This window comes from Podarcis vaucheri (assembly GCF_965113315.1).
Source record: "Podarcis vaucheri genome assembly, chromosome: 5".
Taxonomy (NCBI): Eukaryota; Metazoa; Chordata; class Lepidosauria; order Squamata; family Lacertidae; genus Podarcis; species Podarcis vaucheri.
Window position 1 is genome coordinate 1225611 of NC_138763.1, and position 25319 is coordinate 1250929.

Genomic DNA, 25319 nt, shown 5'->3' on the forward strand with positions numbered 1-25319 from the left:
GGCTAACAAATTGACTCAGGATGTCTCTGCAGCTTCTTAGTTGGAACATTCATGGCGCGAATTCCCCCGAGAAAAGAAAAAGGATCTTTCATATATTGAGGAAAGAACAATTGGACATCATTTGCCTGCAAGAAACACATGTGATTAGGCTCCACAGGAGAGTGTTAATCAATAAAAGATTAGGCCAAGAATTTATTTCATCAGACAAGGTCAAGAAAAGAGGAGTAGTGATCTATGCAAAGGAGAACCTAGCACCGAGGTTTGTGTTTAAAGATGAACAAGGGAGAATTTTGGCGATTGAAATACAACTACAAGGAGAAAAATTTTTGATAGTAGGAATATACGCACCAAATGAGGGGAAATCGGAATTTTACAAAAAGCTGCATGAGATAATGCTGGATCATATTGACTACACTAACATCATTTTGATGGGAGACATGAATGGGGTGGTTTCCACCTATATGGATAAGTCACAAAATCAAAACTTAACTAAAGATGGCAGACTACCTAGGACTTTCTTTGAATTAACAGACAATATGGACTTAATTGACATTTGGAGGACAAAAAACCCATTAGGTAAAGAAGGGACATTCTTTTCTGAGGCCCACCTATCATGGACAAGAATCGACCAAATCTGGATATCTAGAGGACTGGCACCTAAGACTAAAGAAATAGAGATCTGCCCTAAAACCTGCTCCGACCATAATGCCTTGAAAATGGATTTGAGACTTACACCAGCCGGATCCTTCAGATGGAGAATGAATGACACTCTGTTTAGAGATCAGGAGATTGTGAAGAAGGCCCAAAAAACGTTGAAGGACTACTTTGAGATAAATTTGAACACTTCGGTGGAAAAGAAAACAATCTGGGACGCGAGTAAAGCAGTTATGAGAGGGTTTCTGATTCAACAGAATTCTATCAAGAAAAAACTCTGGAATGGGAAAAAAGATAAGATTTTAGAGAAGATAAGAGATGGTGAAAAGAAGCTTAGACTTAATCCAAAGTCAAAAGAAGTGTTAAGAGAAATTAAGTTTCACCAAACACAATATGCGAAATTGATAAACCAAGAGGTTGAATGGAAAATTAAACAAATGAGACAAAGATCTTTTGAATCAGCAAACAAATGTGGAAAATTATTAGCATGGCAGCTGAAAAAAAGACAAAAATTGAATTTTATTACCAATCTGGAGGTTGAAGGAGAAAATATTCAGAAAGCAGAAGAAATTAGAAAGTGTTTCCAGAGATATTTCAAGAAACTGTTTACTCAAGGACCTCAGGCAGAGATGGAGATAAACCAATTCATAAAAAGTAATGGACTGCAAAAATTATCTCAAGATAAACAAACAACCCTGAACTACAGAATAACACAACAGGAAATTGATAGTGCCATCCAGAACATGCAATTAGGCAAGTCTCCAGGCCCAGATGGACTTACCTCCAAGTATTACAAGACATTAAAAGACTATCTGATCCAGCCACTAATGGAGGTGTGCAATCAAATTATGGAGGGGAAGGGGGCACCAGAATCGTGGAAAGAAGCTTTCATCACCTTGATACCAAAATTGGAATCTGAAAAGACTCAACTCAAGAACTACCGTCCCATCTCACTCCTGAACGTGGATTACAAAATTTTCGCTGACATTTTGGCAAGCAGATTTAAAAAAGTTCTAAATGAAGTTATTCATAAAGACCAAGCAGGCTTTCTCCCTGGTAGACATTTGTCTGACAATTCTAGGAACATTATTGATGTTTTGGAGCTGTTGCAGACAAATATGAATACGAAAGCAGTACTAATCTTTATAGATGCGGAGAAGGCCTTTGACAACATATCTTGGAAATTTATGAAGAGAAATTTGGAAGGGATGGGAGTGGGAAGGGCGTTCCAAAATGGTATAGAAGCAATTTATTCAGAGCAAAAGGCTAAACTGATAGTGAACAATGTGGTGACAGAAGAGTTCAAAATTGAAAAAGGGACACGACAGGGGTGCCCCTTGTCACCTCTGTTATTTATTTCTGTCCTGGAGGTGTTGCTGAATTTGATTAGGAAGGACCAGCAGGTGGAAGGAATACAGGTCGGAGAAAAACAATATAAACTGAAAGCTTTTGCAGATGATTTGGTTTTAACATTACAGGAGCCAGAATCTAGTACAAAAAGAGTTCTAGAACTAATTCATGAGTTTGGTCGGGTGGCGGGATTTAAGTTGAATAAACAAAAAACTAAGGTTTTAGCAAAAAACTTGACACCTTCAGAAATAGATGGGTTTCAGAAGGAAACGGAGTTAAATGTGGTTAAAAAAGTGAAGTACCTGGGGGTTAATTTGTCTGGTAAAAATCTGGATCTATTTAAAGACAATTATGAAAAATGTTGGTCAGAAATCAAAAAGGATTTAGAAATTTGGTCAAGACTAAAACTTTCCTTGTTGGGAAGGATTTCAGCCGTAAAGATGAATGTATTGCCAAAGATGTTGTTTTTGTTTCAAACCCTACAGATCGTGGACAGAGTGGAATGTTTTGGAAAGTGGCAGAAGGATATATCGAAGTTTGTCTGGCAGGGCAAAAAGCCCCGAATAAAATTTAAAATACTAACAGATGCAAAAGAAAGAGGGGGATTTGCCCTGCCGGACTTAAGGTTATATTATGAGGCTGCATCCTTCTGCTGGATGAAGGATTGGTTCTTATTAGAAAACACTGATGTCCTAGATCTGGAAGGGTTCAACAATGCTTTTGGATGGCATGCATATTTGTGGTACGACAAGGTAAAGAGTCATAAATTGTTTAAAAACCATATTGTCAGGAAAGCTTTATTCATTGTCTGGACCAAATACAAGGACTTACTTGAAAATAAGACTCCGAGGTGGCTTTCACCAATGGAGGCAAAGGCCCCAAAAAGACTCAATATGGAGGTTGGTTGGGCAAAATACTGCGAGATAATAGAAAAAAGTGGAGACAATTGGAGACTGCAGAGTTTAGAAAAATTAAAAAACAAGGTGCGAGATTGGTTAAATTACGCCCAAATCCAAGAGGTTTTTAAAAAGGACAAAAAAATTGGTTTCCAGGTGGAAAAATCGAAATTAGAAACAGAATTGCTTGAACCAAAGACGAGAGTACTCTCGAGAATGTATAACTTGCTGCTTAAATGGAATACTCAAGATGAGGTTGTTAAATCAGCCATGATAAAATGGGCTCAAGACATTGGGTACAACATTATGTTTGAAGACTGGGAAAGGTTATGGACCACCGGTATGAAATTCACGGCATGCAATGCCCTGAAAGAAAACATTATGAAAATGATTTATAGGTGGTACATGACCCCAGTCAAGCTAGCAAAGATTTATCATCTGTCTGATAATAAATGTTGGAAATGTAAAGAGGCTGAAGGAACGTTCTTTCACCTCTGGTGGACATGCCCGAGGGTGAAGGCCTTCTGGGAAATGATATATAACGAGTTGAAAAAGGTATTTAAGTATACCTTTCACAAGAAACCAGAGGCCTTCCTCTTGGGCATTGTGGGCCAGAGAGTGTTAAAGAAGGATAGAACTTTCTTCTTATATGCAACTACAGCAGCAAGAATTCTTATAGCTAAACATTGGAAGACACAGGAGCTACCCACGCTGGAAGAGTGGCATACGCAACTGATGGACTACATGGAGTTAGCCGAAATGACTGGCAGAATCCGAGATCGGGGAGAAGAAACAATAGAAGAGGATTGGAAAAAATTTAAGGACTATTTACAAAAACACTATAAGTTATATGAATGTTGAGAATCTGCTAAGTTCTGGTGAAATTAGCTTCAGTAATTAAAGTTGAAAATGATGGAAATTAAGTTATAATCATGAAAGGACCAAAGTTTAGAGTAATGTTTTTATTTTAGGACCAATGATGGGAAAATGCGAATTAACAATAAGTACCCTAAAGGGACGCGGGTGGCGCTGTGGGTAAAAGCCTCAGCGCCTAGGGCTTGCCGATCGAAAGGTCGGTGGTTCGAATCCCTGCGGCGGGGTGCGCTCCCGCTGCTCGGTCCCAGCGCCTGCCAACCTAGCAGTTTGAAAGCACCCCCGGGTGCAAGTAGATAAATAGGTACCGCTTACCAGCGGGAAGGTAAACGGTGTTCCGTGTGCTGCGCTGGCTCGCCAGATGCAGCTTTGTCACGCTGGCCACGTGACCCGGAAGTGTCTCCGGACAGCGCTGGCCCCCGGCCTATAGATGTGAGATGGGCGCACAAACCCCAGAGTCTGTCAAGACTGGCCCGTTCGGGCAGGGGTACCTTTACCTTTACCTTTACCCTAAATCTAAAATACAATTAGATGAAAATACAAAAAACGCATGAAACAAGGTATCAATTTGCTGTTATTTTTTATTGTAAAGAATGCAGGGGGCGGAGGATGTCCAGTGGATTATGAAAAACTGTATGGAGAAAATGAATATTTTCTTTCTTTTTTCTTTTTCTTTCTTTCTTCTTTTCTGTAAAGTCGCTTTTGATGAGATACTGTCTATGTTTTTGACCCTGGAAAAAAGCAATAAAAAATATTATTTAAAAAAAAAAAAGAAACATTGGAAAATGAAGCAGAGAACAGAAAGGCCAGCAAAAGCCACACGGGAAAATCAAGGGGATCTGGATGCCAGGGAAGCTCACCTGGGGCTGGAGGGGCTGTGCTGCTGGTGGTGATGGGGAGAGGTGTGAGAGTTGCTGGTGTCAGTCCTATGTGGAGAATTGGAAATGGAAAATGTGTCAAACCAAAATGGTTAGTTTCCAAAGGTGCTGAGGCCAGTTATGCAGGAGACTCCAGGAGAAGCCGGTGCCTGAAGCCTCGTTCTGGGTTCCAGACATGCAGCCTGGCTGATCTTCCCAGACCAGGGACCCCTTGCTGGGACTGAAGAGGAGGCGTGTTTGGCAGACTGAGCCTGTGACACAACCCAAGGTGGGCTCTGGAGAACTGACAATTAACATCACCAGCAGGATTTGTTAATGTATCTATTGCTGAATGTCAAAATAACCTACTGTGGAAAACCAATTAGACAAATATTAGCATATAAACATGAAACATGTATTACAACAGCTTGGGTGTTTCTCTCTCATGCACACAGAGCACAGCATTGCCAAAAAAACAAGCTATACCGGGAATATTCAGAGCTCTGCTGATGCTCTGCTCTTCCATCTAGACACAGCGTTGATTTTACCTGGGCAATCTCCCTCTTCTATGGAGAAGTCATCCACAGCCATGTCACTGTGGACGTCTTCCCCCGGCTCGCCTTCCACGATTATCTAGGGAGAAAAGGCATCTCCCATCAGCTTCATGGCCAGACAAGGCCACACCTGCAAGGGGCCATCCCCTGCTAGGGGCATCCGTTACCTGTGCTTTCTTCCCTTGAGGCATGCTGACTTCGCCTCTGTGCCACTGGTCCCCTTTGTTCCCAGACTGTGACCAGATCAGCTCACGGGATCCGCCCTCAAAGGCCAAATAGACTCGCAGGGCATTTCTTTGGGCCGCACCGCGCATTTGGTACCAGAAAGAGAAGCAGCGGGGCCTGGTGAAGGTGTAGAAAGGACTGGCCAGGCGTGTTGCATCCCCTTCTTTGGCAGCATGGCCTTGCAGGTAGATGAAATAGCCCTCTGGGGGGGAAAGAACCACACGTGTAAGATAGGGGGCCCTGCTTCACCAGGGGGTCCCTGGGGAGCTGCTGGATGCAACGCCATGCTTGGGCCCTCTACTACACTGAGGGAGAAACTGTGCAGAAGGAGCAGGCACCTTCTATTGGCAGTTTGCCACCAGGGCATGTAGAAGGAGGTGCCAAGTGCAGGACTCCTTGATATAAGGCCTTTGGAGGAATGGCTGGCTGCCCCCATTTCATTGAGAGCGCCAGGTGCCACTCCAGGCCAAAGTGGTCTCCTGGAAGGCTTCTGGACATGGCAATAGTTTGATCTTCCTCACCTCCTGTGGTGTGGTTAGAGGACGGTCCAGTATCTGCTGTGTGTGTCGGACCTTTGTGCCACGTCCAGTTAAAACCGTTGGAGGTCATTGGACTCCAGGAGCAGAAGTCCATGTCAAAGGAACAAGACAAATCAGGGTGAAGGGGAGACTCTGGCAAAGCAAGGAGAAAGGTTGGTGTGGATGTGTGGAGGGGCGGGCTGTCCAGTATGGCAATTTGGGACAGGAGGACTCCATGGTCAGTGGGGCTGCGGTTCATTACCAGAACAATTGGTTTCCTTCTCCCCCTGTCCCCACCCCCAGACCACAGCTGAGGAACACGATCCAACTGTATGCCAGTGCTAATGCTGTCCTGGGCTTCCAGAGCAACACTTGCCAAAATGCAGAGTTCAGAAGGAGAAGAATTCAATGCTGAAGACTAGCTCCGAGTCCACTCCTAGTGCTCGCCAGTCTGCCATGATTGCCTTCCCTTAGCAAGCCGTACTTGAATCCAATCTAGTATCCAGAGGAAATCTCAGAAAATGTATCAGAGAACTGAAATTGTGGTGATCTTGACTCTAGAAAACTCACCTGTGGTAGGAGGGGCTGTTCTGATCGTGGTGTTAGAGGTGTGAAATGAGGTGGTTGACAATGTTTCTGCAATGATGAGAAACGGAATAGATTCTTTAATGCAACCACATCTCCCATGCTATCTGGAGCAGAAAGGAGAAGCCCTAAAAGCAGCCACAGAGTGGCTTCCAGAATGGTTTCCATAGAAAGTCTCAATGTTAAGATACTTAGTTTAGGGTGGAATTCAACGCTGTGATGTGCCGCAAGTTCCACCTAGGAAAGCGCTGCAATTTGCTGGATGAAACAATCTCCCCTTTCCTTTTCCCATGTTGTACTCTAGGTGTTCTGCTGACCACCACAACCCCTGCCAACATCAGGGGGCACACAGGGTGTCTGGTGGGCACAGGAGGGACGTTCCCATTGCAGAAACTCAAGTATTCCCTCATGGCTTCTGCTGACAGGTCTCCTGACATGAACATCAGTGGTAGATTGCAAACCATGGAGATTGTTCCCACTTTGGTGAGGAAGCCATTGAGCCAAGAAGGTGAAAGAAAAAGCCAATTAAGTGATACATCTTTGTGTTGATTAATTGCCTGCCTTTCCAACGAGTACAGTTTGCACTTTACCAAAACCTCAGATGAGATGGAAGGATTTCTTAAGGTGGTCCACCATGTTATAAATAAAAGCTCTTGCTGATTCCTGCATTGTTAAGGAAAAGCCAATCTTTTAAGGTTTCCTTCCAGGGGGAATTGGGAATCGGAAGGTCAGTGAAACTGCAATTCAAGACCAGGAAAGCACAATATGGTTCCTTAGCCCGAGAGAACATCTGAGACCCCCAATTCAACTCTGTGCCAATGCCAACTCTCTGCCCTCACTCCCGAAAGTTCCACATAATGCCTGCCAATAGCCAAACAGCAGCAACAGAAGAATTCAGTGCAGAAGAGCAGCTCCAGGGCCACTTCAAAAACTCACCAGTCCTCTGTGATTGCACTCCCAATCTAATATTCAGAGGAATCCTCAGAAAATGAAGCAGAGAACCAAAATGCCAGCAACACTCGCGGAGCAAATTCATGGGTATCGCGACTCATGAAAACTCACGTGTGGTAGGAGGGGCTGGTCTGACTGTGGTGCTGGCGGAGGAGCTGTGATGTGAGGTTGCTGCCAATGTTTCTGCAATAAAGAGAGCTGGAACTAATCGTTTCATCTTAGCTTGCGTCCCATGCTTTCTGGGGCAGGAGGTGTGTGGACCGAAAGCAGCCAGACATAAATAATGCTTTTGTACACACAAAGCAGCTCAAGGTACTGAGACTGGAATTCAGTGTTTTGGGTCCACTTTTGTTGCTCACCAGTCCCCTGTGATTGTTTTCCCAATCTAATATCCAGATGGAAACTCAGAAAAGGAAGCAGAAAACTGAAATGTCAGCAACATTCTTGACCCTGGAGAACTGACTTGTGGTTGGAGGCGCTGAGCTGATCATGGTGGCAGTTTCTGCTATGATGGGAAAGGGAATGGGTTCTCTAAGCTTACATGCAATGCTATCTGGTGGCAGCAGAAAGTCTAAAGACTAAAATCAGTCACAAATAAATGAATTGTTAAGACCAGCTAACAGTGCTGACGCTCCAGAGCAAGACCTGTTGAAATGCAGAGCGCTGGAGCAGAAGAATTCAATGTGGAAGACCAGCTCCAATTCACTTCTGATGCTCAACAGCGCCCCAATTGCATTCCTCATAACTTGAATCCATGTGAATCCATCTACTATCCAGAGGAAACCTCAAAAATGAAGCAGCAAACTGAAATGGCAGCAAGAATCTCACAGCAAATTCATTGGGATGCTGATTCAAGAAAACTCACGTGTCGTAGGAGAGGCTGATCTGATCGTGGTGCTGGTGGTGGAGCTGCGAAGTGAGGTTGTTGTTGATGTTTCTGCAGTGATGAGAAATGAATAGATTCTTTAAGCTTCCATCTGGGGGCAGAAGGTTTACAGACCAAAAGCAGCCAGATGTAAAGAATGCTTTTGTATACACAAACCAGCTCAAGGTACTAGATTCAGGTAGGTAGCCGTATTGGTCTGACGCAGTCAAAATATATAAAAAATTGTCCAGTAGCACCTTACAGACCAATCAAGCTTGTTCTGGGTATGAGCTTTCGTGTGCATGCACATTTCTTCAGATACCCTGAAACAGAAGTTGCCAGACCTATATATATAGTGGGAGGGTAGGGTTTTAGGAGATGGGTGATTGACTCAATGGGTATGGTAAACCTGTTGACGACTGTTAACGACTGCAATTAATCCCACAGGAAAAAGCAAGGGATAGTATGCAGATGATTAGCATATGTAATGAGACAGGAATCCAATATCTCTATGAAGACCAGGTCTCTCCATCACCCATCAACCACCCATCTCCTACCCATCTCCCATCAATCACCCATCTCCATAACCCTCTTTATTCTCACCTGTGGTCAGCGTGGCTGGTCTGCTGGTGGTGGCCGGGGTGGGTGTTGCTGCTGTATGTCCTATGAAGAGAAATTGCATTTGTTCCTTAAGAATAAATCTCAGGTTAGTCTGGGGTTCAGGGGAGAATGTCCTTACTAAAAGTGCCCAAAGAGACACACACATTGCACATAGGCAGACACAAAACACTTAGTTTCCAAATGTGTAGGGGCTCAGGATGTGGGACCCTCTGGGAGCAGCCCGTGACCAAAGCCTGGCGGGTCTTTCATCATCTGGGGACCTTGAAGGGACCAGGGAGGAGATGGGGAGGGCAGCAACTTGGGGAGATAGACCAGGGTGGGCTCTGGTGAAATGACATCAGCAGCAGCATTTATTATGATCTGTATTTTTTATTGCCAGTATAGCCTCCCAAGCAGTTGACAAATATAAAAAATCTGTTCTAGAAACATTAAAAAGGTAAAGGACCCCTGACAGTTAAGTCCAGCCGCAGATGACTATGGGGTTGCGGCACTCATCTCGCTCTATAGGCCGAGGGAGCCAGTGTTTGTCCACAGACAGTTTTATCCGGGTCATGTGGCCAGCATGACTAAGCCGCTTCTGGCAAACCAGAAGCTTCTGAAACTTCTGAAGTTTACTATACAGCGGAAAGGAGCAGCCAAGCATACTAGGACTCAATTTCTTGACTTTAAGAAAGCCGACTTCATAAAACTTAGGGAAGTGCTGGGTGAGATCCCATGGACAGCAATACTAAAAGGAAAGGGAGTTCATGATGGCTGGGAGTTTGTTAAGAGGGAGATAGTAAAAGCACAACGACAGGCAATACCAATGAGACGGAAACATGGAAGGTGCCTAAAGAAGCCAGGGTGGCTATCTAAAGAACTTTTAACTGAATTAAGATTAAAAAAGGATGTGTACAAAAAATGGAAAAAGGGGGAAACCACCAAAGAGGAATTCAAACAAATAGCCAGCACGTGTAGACACAAAGTCAGAAAAGCTAAAGCACAGAATGAACTCAGGCTTGCTAGAGAGGTTAAAAGCAACAAAAAAGGCTTTTATGGGTATGTTCGTAGCAAAAGGAAGAACAAAGAAACAGTGGGGTCACTCAGAGGAGAAGATGGTGAAATGCAAACAGGGGACACAGAAAGGGCTGAACTACTCAATGCCTTCTTTGCCTCAGTCTTCTCCGATAAAGAAAACAATGCCCGACCTGAAGAATTTGGAGCAAATGATTCAGCAAAGGAAACACAGCCCAGAATAACTAAGGAGATAGTACAAGAATATTTGGCTAGTTTAGATGTATTCAAGTCTCCAGGGCCAGATGAACTGCATCCAAGAGTATTAAAAGAACTGGCAGATGTGATCTCAGAACCACTGGCAGTCATCTTTGAGAATTCCTGGAGAACAGGCGAAGTCCCGGCAGACTGGAGGAGGGCAAATGTTGTCCCTATTTTCAAAAAGGGGAAAAGAGAGGACCCAAATAATTACCGCCCAGTCAGTCTGACATCTATACCAGGGAAGATTCTGGAGCAGATCATTAAGCAAACAGTCTGTGAGCACCTAGAAAGGAACGCTGTGATCACCAATAGTCAGCATGGATTTCTGAAAAATAAGTCATGTCAGACTAACCTGATCTCGTTTTTTGACAGAATTACAAGCCTGGTAGATGAAGGGAACGCAGTGGATGTAGCCTACCTTGATCTCAGCAAGGCATTTGACAAGGTGCCCCATGATATTCTTGTAAAGAAGCTGGTAAAATGCGGTCTTGACTATGCTACCACTCAGTGGATTTGTAACTGGCTGACTGCCCGAACCCAAAGGGTGCTCATCAATGGTTCCTCTTCATCCTGGAGAAGAGTGACTAGTGGGGTGCCACAGGGTTCTGTCTTGGGCCCGGTCTTATTCAACATCTTTATCAACGACTTGGATGATGGACTCAAGGGCATCCTGATCAAATTTGCAGATGACACCAAACTGGGAGGGGTGGCTAACACCCCAGAGGACAGGATCACACTTCAAAACGACCTTGACAGATTAGAGAACTGGGCAAAAACAAACAAGATGAATTTTAACAGGGAGAAATGTAAAGTATTGCACTTGGGCAAAAAAAATGAGAGGCACAAATACAAGATGGGGGACACCTGGCTTGAGAGCAGTACATGTGAAAAGGATCTAGGAGTCTTGGTTGACCACAAACTTGACATGAGCCAACAGTGTGACGCGGCAGCTAAAAAAGCCAATGCAATTCTGGGCTGCATCAATAGGAGTATAGCATCTAGATCAAGGGAAGTAATAGTGCCACTGTATTCTGCTCTGGTCAGACCACACCTGGAGTACTGTGTCCAGTTCTGGGCACCACAATTCAAGAAGGACACTGACAAACTGGAACGTGTCCAGAGGAGGGCAACCAAAATGGTCAAAGGCCTGGAAACGATGCCTTATGAGGAACGGTTAAGGGAGCTGGGCATGTTTAGCCTGGAGAAGAGGAGGTTAAGGGGTGATATGATAGCCATGTTCAAATATATAAAAGGATGTCACATAGAGGAGGGAGAAAGGTTGTTTTCTGCTGCTCCAGAGAAGCGGACACGGAGCAATGGATCCAAACTACAAGAAAGAAGATTCCACCTAAACATTTGGAAGAACTTCCTGACAGTAAGAGCTGTTCGACAGTGGAATTTGCTGCCAAGGAGTGTGGTGGAGTCTCCTACTTTGGAGGTCTTTAAGCAGAGGCTTGACAACCATATGTCAGGAGTGCTCTGATGGGGTTTCCTGCTTGGCAGGGGGTTGGACTCGATGGCCCTTGTGGTCTCTTCCAACTCTATGATTCTATGATTCTATGATTCTATGAAACCAGAGCAGCGCACGGAAACGCCGTTGACCTTCCCGCCGGAGTGGTACCTATTTATCTACTTGCACTTGACGTGCTTTCGAACTGCTAGGTTGGCAGGAGCTGGGACCGAGTAACGGGAGCTCACCCTGTTGCAGGGATTCGAACCGCCGACCTTCTGATTGGCAAGCCCAAGAGGCTCTGTGGTTTAGATCACAGCGCCACCCGCGTCCCCTCTATAAACATTAAACACCCCAAATTTAAAAGCCAAGTTTGATTCTCTCTCTCACACACACAAATACTGCAGGGTTGTTAAAAAAAAACAAAAAACCTTCAGCAAAACTGAATGTTCCTTTGACGCTCTCCTCACTCCCATACAGAAGCAGCCCCACTGAGAAGCTTTGGTTGTGGGGTGGGGTGGGATCTTACCTGGACAATACCCCTCTTCCATGGAGATGTCATCCACAGCCACATCACTGCGGAAGTCTTCCCCTCGACTGCCTTCCAGGACTATCTAGGGAGAAAAGGAATCTCTGGTCAGTTTCATGGCCAGCCAAGGCTCAGGTGTTTCTGGCCACACCTGCCGATGCCTCACCTGCGAGGGTTTCTGTTACCTGCATTTCTTCCCTGGGAGCCACGCTGACTTCCCCTCTGTGCCAGTGGTTGCCTTTGTTCCCAGTTCGGGTCCAGATCAGCCGAGGTGACACACCTTTAAACACCACATAAACTCGCAGAGCCATTGCTTGTGCCGCGCCATACATGTGGTACCAGAAGGAGAAACAGCGAGGGCGGCGGGAAGTGCAGGTGGGGCTGGCCAGGTGTGTTGCGTCTCCTGGGCTGACAGCATTTCCTTGCAGGTAAATGAAATAGCCCCCTGGAAAAGCGAGCCACGTGTGAAATGGACAGATCCCGATATTGTCTGGTCACTGGAGAGCTGGCGACTGCAATGCCACCTCTGGGCAAATTTTGGTCAAGAATTGCTGGCTCATGGTTTTCAAAGGCCTGATTTTTTGGGTGAGGTCCAGATTTTGCCATTCCAATTTCAAACGGGAAAATTCCTGTGCATGGTGAAGGCGACTGCCTCAGAGAACTATGGAGTGGAACGGAAGCGAATTTTGGTCAAGAATTGCTGGCTCGTGGTTTTAAAACACCTTTGGACCACTGGCAGGAATGATGCTCTAGTCTAGGGGTGGCCCACTCCCAAGAGACTGTGATCTACTTACAGAATTAAAAACTGACAGTGATGGGTTCAGGGCAAAGTTGTTGAGGAGCTTTTTTTAGGGAGGAGAAGTAAAGCCCCGTTTTTAGGGTGCCGGGCAAAGTTTTTGTTATGTACTAAGCAGGTAGGATCCTAGAATGCAAAACTGACTGGCCTGAATGAGCAGCCCAATCAGGTTCCAGGGGGGAAGCAGAATCAGCCAGTCAGATTTACACTCATTATGTAAATAATGCATATAAAAGCCTGAGGTTGGGGGGGGGGGAATTCAATCACTGTTTTACAAGCCCCGTTTGGGGGGGATTTGGGGGGAGAAAGAGGAACAGCCACTCAGCAGATCGCTGGGGAAACAAGCAGCCTCACTGAATAAACTCCACCTTCCGTTCTGCAGATCGTGAAACAATGGTGGGCAGGGCAAGATTCTATTTTGCAAACGCTAAGGAAAGGGACCCAGCGATCGACCGCAATCTACCAAAACCTCCCAGGGATCTACCAGTAGATCATGATCAACCTGTTGGACATTCCTGCTTTAGTGCATTAGGGAATTGCACCCTCGTCTGGCAGTTTGCCGTCACTGTATGTTGAATAAGGTGCCCAGATTCCAGAGCTGCCGCTGCTGCAATCTAAGAAGTCTAAGTAATAATAATAATAATAATATTGATACTCTGCCCATCTGTCTCCGTTGTCCCAGCCTCTCTGGGTGGCTTCCAACATAATAATAACACAGCAAACTTCAAGCATCAAAAACATTCTGCCTCCAGCTGTCTTTGAGGGCCTCTCACATTTCTTTTAGAGTGTCAGGAGCCAATGGCCCTCTGGAAGGCTTCCTGCAGTGGCCACAGTCTGCCCCTCACCTCCTGAAGTGTGGTCATAGGGCGGCCCAGTGTCTGCTGAGGATGTGGGGCCTTTGTGTCGCTTCCAGTCAAATGCGTCTGAGGGCAGCTGTCTCCAGGAGCAGAAGTCCACGTCAAAGGAGCAAGAGAAATCGCAGTGAACCCAGGGATCTGGCGAAGCAAGAAAGAGAAGGGTTCATGTGCATCCATGGAAGGCCCAGTCTCATGGAACTGGGGAAGGGTGGAATTGCTGGGTGAAGAGGCCAAATGCAGTTTATGTGGTCCTCTTTCTGCAACCAGATGGCCACTTCTGTTCCACTGGATGTTGCTGGGTTCCCCGATGGAAACTCCAGAGGGAAGCCCACTTCATTCTGCGCACCTGCCCCCTTCTCTCTCCACTCCAGCTGATGGTCCCTTGTCCCCCTCCCTGTGACCCCAGGCTGCATGGACCCAGCTGGCAGGAGGTAGCTGCTCCCTGTTAGAGCCCGCCAGGCAAGGAAGTCCATCGCTGAGCAAGACAAGTAGGGGAGATGTGGGGTTTCTACCAGGACAGAGCGCTGCTTCCCTCTTAGTGCTCCCCGCCATGGGCTCAGTCTCTAGGTTCCCATCGTGTCCGCATACCTGGTGCAGGAGTTGGCATGGTTGTCCACAGTGGGGTGGTGAAGAGAGGCGCTGAAGAATGAAGGACAGGGTCAACTTAGGGATGTGTCTTTGAGCTCACCAGTCACCTGCCTTCCTACTGATTAATTGATCGCTTCAATCTGTGCATTTCCAAAACCTCAACTGAGGTGTGATACTGAATGGCCGTCGCTCAGTGGTAGAGCGCTGAGTGCAGTAGATCTCAGCATCAATCCCCAGCATCTCCAAGTAGGGTTGGATGAGTCCCCTGCCTGAAATCCTGGAGAGCTGCTGTCAGTCAGTGCAGACAATACTGGGGTAGATGGACTCAGTAATACTGGGGTAGATGGACTCTGTTCCCAAGATCAGTTCAGATAGGCTCACTCCCAAGCAACACAGGGGAAAAACCGGGACGCCATCTTCCAAGTCACATGACCCACATGAGATCACAGTCCTGGAAAGTGCCCCAAAACTGTTGCACAAGACCACAGCTCCAGAAAAGTCCTTGGGGGGGGGGCAAGAATGCAGCCCCAAATCACATGAGAGCACAGCACCCCAAATGGCCGCCGTGCTCTGCCATGAAAACATGGGATGTCCCCAACTGGGACAGATGAGGGGTATGCGGTCAGAAGGTGATAAGTCCCCGCTCGCTACCTGCTGTCATTCTCTTAACTTATTGTTAATGGAAAGGCCACAGCAACAGGAGGAATCACATTGAACAGAAGGATCTGACCAACTGGGAAGCAAGCAAAAGGCCCCTCGCTGTTGCATTGTTCTCTTAACTCATGGGTAGGCAAACTAAGGCCCAGGGGCTGGATCCGGCCCAATCGCCTTCTCAATCCAACCCGCGGACGGTCCGGGAATCAGCGTGTTTTTACATGAGTAGAATGTGTGCTTTGATTTAAAATGCATCTCTGGGTTATTTGTGGGGCATAGGAATTCGTTCACCCCCCCCATATAGTCCAGCCCCCCACAAGGTCTGAGGGACAGTGGACCGGCCCCCTGCTGAAAAAGTTTGCTGACCCCTGTCTCAACTCATCCCCTGTTGTACTAACACCCAGTTCCTCGGTCTCTGGCACTCCAGATCTTTGTTTCATTTCCGCTGTTTTGTCCAGGTTTCTTCAACGCTCCCTTCATCCCATCCTCAAAGCAGGCCTTTGAGGCTGGTTAGGTTCAAAGTGAAGCCTGGTGGTCACAGGACCATCAAAGCAGCTTCATAGCTGAGTAGATATTCCAACCCAGGTCTTTCCAGACACTAGGCTTGGCCATTAACTGGTTAATCTAGGATTCCAGCCTGTTCCCTCTGACCGTCTTTGAATTAATAATTGTGCACGTCCCCCCCCCCAAAAAAATTGGCTCACTTGTTTCTGGGATTGTTGTAGGAGGAGTCGTAGAACTGGAGACATCTGCAGGAATAAAGAAAATTATTAATGTACTGAGAGTTGAAGAAGCTAACCAGGTCAAGATGATTTGCCAGTTATTACGTCCATCATCTTATTTCGCAGAGTCCCAGGCTATGACCCAGTAGTTACAAACTGATTTATTGAATGATTTTATGTTACAAAAAACAATACAGCCGCACTACCACTAAATATAATTAAGAAATAAAATTTACATACATTGATATTTACTTTGTTATTTGTTATTTACCGTCTTATTTCCTCCCAAACACTGCATTCAACAACACACATATGTGCAGACACCCACACACCCACACCCACACACAAAATGATAATAATGAAAGTAAATATTTTCCCCCCTTTTATCTTCCAAAATATTCTCTTCAACTTTGTCTTCCTGTCAAGTCCTTTTGCATATATTTTATCTTGCATTTGAATGTACACAAAACAATAAACCTTTCTATATAATTTTTCTAATACCTTCTGAAAACATAATAAATCCTTAATTGTTGTCCGCCTCCTTTTAGTACCTTTATCACTCAAATGCTAGCACGGAGTCAAAACTATTATTGTATTTTTGAACATATCTTCTATAACCATCCCATTTTTCCACAAATTTTTGCTTTGAGTTTCCTCTGAGTTTCCTAGTCAGTTGAGCCGTCTCCACCAATTCCTGAAATTTGATTTGCCAATCTGTTATTTTTGGAGCCTCGTGATCTTTCCATCCCTTGGCCACAAGTATACGAGCCGCTGCGGTTGCATACAAGAATACCTCTCTTAGATTTCTGGGGATCTCTTTATCTAAAATACTTAATAGAAATGCCTCCGGTTTTTTAGTAAAAGTTATCCCCATCATCTTTTTTAATTCATCGTATATTCCCCCCCCCAAAAAAAAATCTTAATCTTGTAACTTAAGCAGTTTCAAACTGACTTAAGGCCCATGTGAAAATTGTTCAAAAGAGATGTGGGTATTTGGGTATCTTGTTAGAGTTGCAAAGTCACAGGTGAGCTGAGGTGGCAGATTTTGGAGAATTCTCTTGGAAATGGAAATGCCAGCAGAAATTTCTGCGCTTTGCATGATCATCCAAGGTCAGGAACAAAAATCACCCAAGTGGATACATGTAGTATTTGCTATGGTTGTTTTTTCAGTTGGCAAACATTATGCAAATAATCACATGATTTTCCATGTTGCTTCTGATATTCCCATTCCCTTGAAATGTAAATAATGTAATCAAAAACATAAATCATGCGATTGATTACATAAATAATTACATATGTTTCAACCATAGCGGAGAGTGACAGGAACAAGCTAAACTGTGGTGGAATAGAAACAGTGACCATCACAATAAACCCAGAATGGGATGGAATTTGCTGCCTTCTTACATCCCTAGTTGAGATAGACTTCAGTTTCCTCAAACACCTTTACAAATATATTTGGAATACAGTGGTACCTTGGTTTTCAAACATTTTGGAAGCCAAACGGACTTCCGGAACGGATTAAGTTTGGCGTTTTTGTTTTTGCTATTTATTTTGCATTTTTGTTTTTGAGGCTTTTTTCGTTAATTTGTTTTTGTGACTGTGTGGAACCCAGTTCAGCTACTGATTGATTGAGTGACTGCAGAAATGGATAAAAGCCCCCCGTCCAAACAATGCAGTGCAGGTAAGAAAAAAAATTAATTTTATTTTTTATCATCTACAATACTGTCTTATTTATTTTATAGTACAGTACATTGATTTTATTTTAGGGATCAATGGTCTTGTTAGATAGTAAAAATCATGTTAAATTGCTGTTTTAGGGGTTGTTTTTAAAAATCTTCATCCATTTTGTATTCCTTTCTATGGGAAAGCAGTGTGCCTTGGTTTTGGAACGCTTTGGTTTTGGAACTGACTTCCGGAACGGATTAAGTTTGAGAACGAAGGTATCACTGTACTGAGCTTTTACTTCCACTAAATTTAAGTGCTGGTGGTGCCACAGGACTGGCTACTCATTTCCTCCAAACTCCCCTTCATCCTTCTACAGTTGATCCTCAAAGGCGTAGACAGAGGAACCCTGCGTTCTCCTGAAAGGGATTTATTTTTCATGAGCACCTGGGGTAACTTCCAGGAATGTCCTGATACAATCAGGGCACTTTGATCTCCTGCTTCTGTTTTGCAAAAACAGGGCCCTGGCCTTTCTGTGGGTATCACAAGCCCACCGCTGAGCACCAACTCCTTGCTGTGAGGCAAACGTCACAAAATTATTCCTGTTCCAGTTAGGATTGAAACCCGGAGGGAAAGCTTGCTTACCGCAAGGCCCATTCCTGACAGCCACGTTGTCCAGCGCTGTGTCGCCGTGTTCCGTCAACCCTCGGATCGCCACAAAGGCCACCTAGTGAAGGAGAGTTAAAGCAACACAGCCCCGTCCCCAGTCAGACAAAGCAGCCTTGCCCAGAGAGTCTGAAGAAATGAACTTATGCTGCCAATTCTCGTAGTAAAGGTAAAGGGACCCCTGACCATTAGGTCCAGTCGTGACCGACTCTGGGGGTTGCGGCGCTCATCTCGCTTTATTGGCCGAGGGAGCCAGCGTACAGCTTCTGGGTCATGTGGCCAGCATGACTAAGCCGCTTCTGGCGAACCAGAGCAGTGCACGGAAACGCCGTTTACCTTCCCGCTGGAGTGGTACCTATTTATCTACTTGCACTTTGACGTGCTTTGGAACTGCTAGGTTGGCAGGAGCTGAGACCAAGCAACGGGAGCTCACCCTGTTGCGGGGATTCGAACCGCGAACCTTCTGATCAGCAAGTCCTAGGCTCTGTGGTTTAACCCACAGCACCACCCGTGTCCCAATTCTCGTAGTAGACCAGTATAAAGTAAGCAGCACATAAGCGGCACACAGAACACTATCAAATCATTCTACGTTCTAAATCTTATATTAATAACCCCAAAATTGAGAGAGCTTCATGGGCAAAAAAGGTGACAAACGTCGGCACCCTGTCTAACTCTCGTGCGTAACATCACCAACACTTCGTTTGATCAAACTCACCTTTGTTGATATCTACAGGAGACTGGCTAAAGTTTATAGACTGAATCTTCTTTTTGGACACAATTTGAATGAGTTTTCTGTTTGTGGCTTCTGTAGTAGATCTTGTACATAGCTCTCTCAGTTTTTGGATTATTGATATAAGATTTAGAACGCAGAATGGTTTGATAGCGTTCTGTGAGCCGCTTATGTGCTGCTTACTTTATATCGGTCTTGCCCAGAGAGTCAGCTGTGGCTGGGCAGGACTCGAACCCATGGCTTCAGGTTACAAGAAAGGAGATTCTGACTCAACATCAGGAAGAACTTTATGACAGGAAGAGCTGCTCAGCGGTGGAAGAAATTCCATCAGAAAGTGGTGGACTCTCCTTCCTTGGAGGTTTTTAAGCAGAGATCGGGTGGTCACCTGTCAGGGATGCTGGAGCTGAGATTCCTGCCTTGCAGAGGGTTGGACTAGAGGACCGCAGGGAACCATCCAACTACAATTCAACGATCCTATTATTTTCTTTGTCTAATTGTCAATCATGCTATTTAAAACTGTGGAATTCTTTTTAGCTGATTTTCCATTGTAATATTTTATTTCCTGATTTTTATTTTGTTTGGGGGATTGCTGTTCTTGCAACTTTGTACCTGATTTTTCTAGCAGTGTGTAAATTGATGCTTTGCAGAATGTGGGAACTCTCTGGGATTTATTTTATTTGCTGTTTATCTAGGATACATTGAAAACTTACACTTTGTTTAAATATAAGTGGTATATATAATTTGTCCAAATAAATAATTTTTGCCATGTCATTTAAGGAAAGAAGGTTATTTTGTTGCTGTTGTTCCGGCAATATGAAGACAGAGGATCTTGCCAATCGTATTTTTCGCCCCATAGGGCGCACCAGCCCATTGGGCGCACCTAGATTTTTTGGGGGGAAATAAAGGGGAGGGAATTATCCCCCCCCAGGCGTGGGGCTGGGGCGGGGAAAGCCCGGGCTTCCCCCGACCCCAGCCCCCAGAACAGGCTGCTATCCGCAAGCCTAGGGAGCCTGGCGGGAAGTCGCGCCGGTCTTTCCAGGCTTGCAGATATCTGTCTGAAGCCTGGGGCTTGCTGAGCATGCCCCAGGCTTCGGGATGCAGGCAGCTCCCCGCAAGCCGTGGGAGAGCTGCGCAACTTCGCGCCGGGCTCCCAAGGCTTGCGGATAGCTTCCTGAAGCCTGGAGAGTGAGAGGGGTCAGTGCGCACCGACCCCTCTCGCTCTCCAGGCTTCAGCGAAAGCCTGCATTCGCCCCATAGGAGGCACAGACATTTCCCCTTCATTTTTGGAGGGGAAAAAGTGCATCCTATAGGGCAAAAAATACGGTACTTCAATCACACACAAATATCTACGAGTTGCTCCTGATCTACCTTGGGAACGCAAGAAGGGTCTTCCTGAATCAGGCCCAGAAGATGCTCATCCAGAGCAGCATTCTCTTCTGCCTATGAGAACCCCACATTCATAGAATCATAGAATCACAGAGTTGAAAGAGACCCCAAGGGCCATCGAGTCCAACCCCCTGCCAAGCAGGAAACACCATCAGAGCACTCCTGACATATGGTTGTCAAGCCTCTGCTTAAAGACCTCCAAAGTAGGAGACTCCACCACACTCCTTGGCAGCAAATTCCACTGTCAAACAGCTCTTACTGTCAGGAAGCTCTTCCGAATGTTTAGGTGGAATCTTCTTTCTTGTAGTTTGGATCCATTGCTCCATGTCCGCTTCTCTGGAGCAGCAGAAAACAACCTTTCTCCCTCCTCTATGTGACATCCTTTTATATATTGGAACATGGCTATCATATCACCCCTTAACCTCCTCTTCTCCAGGCTAAACATGCCCAGCTCCCTTAGCCGTTCCTCATAAGGCATCGTTTCCAGGCCTTTGACCATTTTGGTTGCCCTCCTCTGGACACGTTCCAGTTTGTCAGTGTCCTTCTTGAATTGTGGTGCCCAGAACTGGACACAGTACTCCAGGTGTGGTCTGACCAGAGCAGAATACAGTGGCACTATTACTTCCCTTGATCTAGATGCTATACTCCTATTGATGCAGCCTATTGCTCAACCCTGTTCTATATCACTACAGAGAAAGGCAATTAATGTACGGTTTCCAGATTTTTTTCAATTAATCTGGGGACACTTTTCTCTCCCCCCCTTTTTTTCTTTTTTTTTTGAAGCTGAGTAGCAACAGGGAATCAGTAGTGGGGATGTTGAGGCAAAAGACCCTGGGCCCAAGCCCACATGCATATTGTATAAAGGTGCAAAGCCCTTCTTTCGCACCTTGTGAAACATACATGCGCATAGTTTTTAAAAAACTGGGCAACGGTGCACTGCCCACCCATGACTCCCGAGCCTCCCCTGGTCTCCTTCCCCCTTTGTTTTGACAAATTGGGGGAGGCTCGGGAGTCGTGGGCAGGTGGCCGTTGTCTTGGAGAGGTGCAAGTCGTGCGGTTTCTCTGCCAGGCAAGGTGCAAAGTCCTTCTTTCCCACCCTGTGAAACATAAATGCGCAGAGTTTTTAAAAAACTGAGCAATGCCCACCTGCCTGCAACTCCCGAGCCTCCCCCGATCAGTCAAAACAAAGGGGGAAGGGGGCAGGAGATCTGTACCGCCGGACAGCCCCGGTTCCCCTTCGGCAGTGGTGGCGGCAGAGGCAATTAGCAGCCCGGAGCCAGCCTGGTGGTGCAGTTGGCTCTGGCTGGTTTCAGGAGCTGCTCACTGCTGTGGTATTTTTCCTCTCCGGAAGTCCCCATATGATGTGTCTTGTGAGGCTGCCGCTGCCACGTTTCCTGGGGACAGATTTGCAAATCTGGGGACATTCCGGGGACAGAATTTGTCCGGGGACAGATTTGCCAATTCGGGGACTGTCCCTGGAAACTGGGGGGATCCGGTAACCCTAAATTAATGTACCGTATTTTTTGCTCTATAAAATGCACCAGACCACAAGACACACCTAGTTTTTGGAGGAGGAAAACAAGAAAAAAAATATTCTGAATCTCAGAAGCCAGAACAGCAAGAGGGATCGCTGCGCAGTGAAAGCAGCAATCCCTCTTGCTGTTCTGGCTTCTGGGATAGCTGCGCAGCCTGAATTCGCTCCATAAGACGCACACACATTTCCCCTTACTTTTTAGGAGGGAAAAAGTGAGTCTTATAGAGCAAAAAATATGGTAGTTGATGAACATTCTGCTTTCTTCCTTCTCTTCACGCTCCCCAGTCATGTATACAGCACAGAGTGCTTCCATATGCCTTACCTTGATGTCCCTCTCTCTCAAGAAATGCACGGATATGGACCCATGCAGCCAGTCTGTGCTCTGAGCCCCCTTTTGATGCCACAACATGAATTCGTCCTCATCGGTCAAGATGACAACTTTCAGCTTGTTTGAATCCTCTGAGCCGGACATGTGATACCAGAAATCGATGCATATTTCCCCAGAGACTACAAGCTCCTGGCTCTCAAGGGTGGTGGTGTCAAAGGGAAGGAGGTTGCTGGCTTCTTGGTAGATGAAATAGCCCTCTGGAAGGAGAAGTGAAACACACAGAAAGGTTGTAAACTCTCCTTTGGGGCCTCTGCTTGGAAGCAGAGAGCAAGCGCTTTAGGATGGAACGCAAGAGCTACAGGCAGAGGGGTCCTGACAACAGGAATAATGATAATGATAATGATAATGATAATGATAATGATTATTATTATTATATATTTATACCCCGCCCATCTGGCTGGGCTTCCCCAGCCACTCTGTGCAGCTTCCAACAAAATATTAAAATACAGTAATGCATTAAACATTAAAAACTACTCTAAAGAGGGCTACCTTCAGATGTCTTCTAAAAGTCCGGTAGTTGTTTATCTCTTTGACATCTGGTGGGAGGGCGTTCCACAGGGAGGGCGCCACCACCGAGAAGGCCCTCTGCCTGGTTCCCTGTAGCTTGGCTTCTCGTAGTGAGGGAACCACCAGAAGGCCCTCGGCGCTGGACCTCAGTATTTGGGTAGAACGATGGAGGTGGAGACGCTCCTTCAGGTATACAGGACCGAGGCCGTTTAGGGCTTTCAAGGTCAGCACCAACACTTTGAATTGTGCTCGGAATTGTACTGGGAGCCAATGAAGATCTCTCAGGGCCAGTGTTATATGGTCTCGGCGGCCGCTCCCAGTCACCAGTCTGTTGGAATTCTGCCTGGGTCAGAGGAATGTGCCACAGCGTAGGCACCGGCAGATATTCCTGTCGACCTCCCCGCGTCTCCACTCTGCTGATAAGCAGGCGAGGTCCCGGCGATTCATCTCAGATATGTGAGAGGAACACACCGTTCATCCTCTCTCCCCTTTGGTGTCCCCCAGGAGGGGAAAGAAGCAGACAGAAAACTATTTACATCTTTTATTTCTGCCTCTCATATCAGTACAGAGAAACATGTCTGCACTCGACAACAGCAAGAAGAAAACTCCTCCCATGTACTTCCAGTACAGGTCATATGACACACACACTGAGCTAACATCCGGTGCTCAGTACAGAATGGACTGCCCCTTTGTTTCCATGGCAACAGTCACAAACATCCTGTCTGGCTTTCCAGCCACAAGCAGCTGACTGAGCTGCTGGAGCCTTTGCTTGCTGCAGCATTGGTGCTTTATGGTAACATACTCCCCCTAAAGTATCAATGCGTGCTGCGAGCAAAGCATCATCCAGAGAAGAAAACAAACAGTTGTTATACTTATAACATTCCCCTGTTGTTTCAGTTCCACCCTTGGAACTACCTGCCACTGGTTTAACCAATGTACCTCTCTGGTTGTGTGACTTCGCATTACCCTGGTTAACAACTCTCTGTTGTGCCTTTGTCTCTGACTCAGACACAGCTTCAATCTGTCCTTGATCGTTTACAACAGCAACATATGCAAGGTTAGCAAATTCCTTTGAATACCTCTTGGGTGGTACACCCTTCGTTGCTCTCTCAGACCTTCTTAAGAGCTGCTGCTCTTCTCTGCTTTCTGGTTCAGCCTCTGAACTCTCCGGAGAACCAGTACTAAGCTTTATCAGTGGTTTATCCTCCTTTTCTGAGGGTCTAGTCATTATTTGAGATTTCCTCTCAATGACTGTGACAACTGAGCTGTCTGAGCTATCAGTGTCATCATCATCAGTACCACTGAACTCAATAAGATCAAACTCATCATCATCATCATCAGAATCATCTGTGGAAAAAGTTTGAACAATCAACTCTCTCCCGTTCAGGAGCACTCTCTAGAAATTTTGTGAGAATCACCTGACCAGATTCAGACAAAATTACTCTGTAGAGACCTTTTTCATAACCTACAAAGATGCCTCTGGCATTCTTTACCCCACTTGGAGCTTCTGTTCTCACATGAGATCCGAAAACCTTGAAATAGGCAACAGAAGGTTTTCTATTAAACAGCTTCTCAAAAGGAGAACATCCCAACTCTGTTGAGACTTTTCTCAACCACACATAAAGATAGGACGCTAAAGATTCGGCCCAATAATCATGTGGTAAATGTGAACTTAGCAATTGCGCATGCATCCCCTTTTGCAATTCTTTGTTCACCCTAACACAGACACATTTCTTCCATGCTTCTTCGGAACTAGCAAGTTTGTGTCTTATCCCTTTCTCATCCAGGAACCTCTGGAAATCCTGTAAAAGAAAAACTGGCTTGTCATCTGTGAAAAGACAATCAATGTTAGCATCATGCATACTTTTAACCTTCTCACAAAACTCCTGAAACTTTTCTAAAGTTTCCTGCGGTTTCTTCATCATATAAACCCAAGAATAATTTGTGTAACAATCAACACACACAAGGTAATATTTTGCTCCGCCTCTAGATGGTTCTAAAGGACCAATCACATCAGCATACACCCGCTGAAAAGCTCTGTCGACCTTCTTGGACACCTTCCTGGTGCTCACACTGGTCACACCTGCAAGAGAAATTTCGTTAGAATCAGAAGTATTACATTTCATGTAATCACTTTGATCAAAAGTCAACAAATACAGTCCATCTTTCTCTTTGGCAGTAAGAAACAGTTCTCCATCTTTGTAGATCTTGCATCTTTTAGCATCATAGTACAGTTTCAGTCCCTTCTTTGCAATCTGCGACACACTCAGCAAATTAAATCTCAGTTCTGGAACCAGGTAAACATCGCTTATAGTCAAGTTCAGACTCTCAAGATACACAGTTCCAATTCCGGTCGCTTCCAGTTCTTGACCGTTGGCTTGTTTCACTGTGAAGCTTTGCTTCTTCAACGTCGAAAACAGTTCTCTGTGTGGGCAGAGATGCTTCGTGGCGCCCGTGTCGATTATGAATGCGTTCCCAACATCTGGCGTGGTTCCTTTCGCCATCATAGCCTTTGCAGGTTTCACCTGGCACTTGGTACGGCTTTTGCTTGACGCCTCAGGCTTCGTAGAGCTGTTCTTGGCTCCTTTTGACTGTCGCGGCTTCTTACAGTTTCGCTGTAGATGCCCAGTCTGTCCACAATTATAGC

At 45.6% G+C, this 25319-nt stretch overlaps 1 protein-coding gene across 1 annotated transcript in view; it reads right to left on the bottom strand.

Annotated features, from left to right (window-relative positions):
- Positions 1-25319, bottom strand: part of LOC309533042 (MAM and LDL-receptor class A domain-containing protein 1-like) — a 383106-nt gene that overhangs the window by 7738 nt on the left and 350049 nt on the right. The window contains exons 5-18 of the mRNA XM_082223992.1: positions 22100-22362; positions 18107-18188; positions 15782-15826; positions 14424-14474; positions 13824-13973; positions 12368-12627; positions 12183-12267; positions 8932-8991; positions 8329-8400; positions 7575-7646; positions 6498-6563; positions 5931-6080; positions 5352-5611; positions 5179-5263 (exon numbers count right to left, since the gene is read on the bottom strand). Of these exons, the coding sequence (XP_082080118.1) occupies positions 5179-5263; positions 5352-5611; positions 5931-6080; positions 6498-6563; positions 7575-7646; positions 8329-8400; positions 8932-8991; positions 12183-12267; positions 12368-12627; positions 13824-13973; positions 14424-14474; positions 15782-15826; positions 18107-18188; positions 22100-22362 (1701 nt within the window). The remainder of the gene's footprint in view (positions 1-5178; positions 5264-5351; positions 5612-5930; positions 6081-6497; positions 6564-7574; positions 7647-8328; positions 8401-8931; positions 8992-12182; positions 12268-12367; positions 12628-13823; positions 13974-14423; positions 14475-15781; positions 15827-18106; positions 18189-22099; positions 22363-25319) is intronic.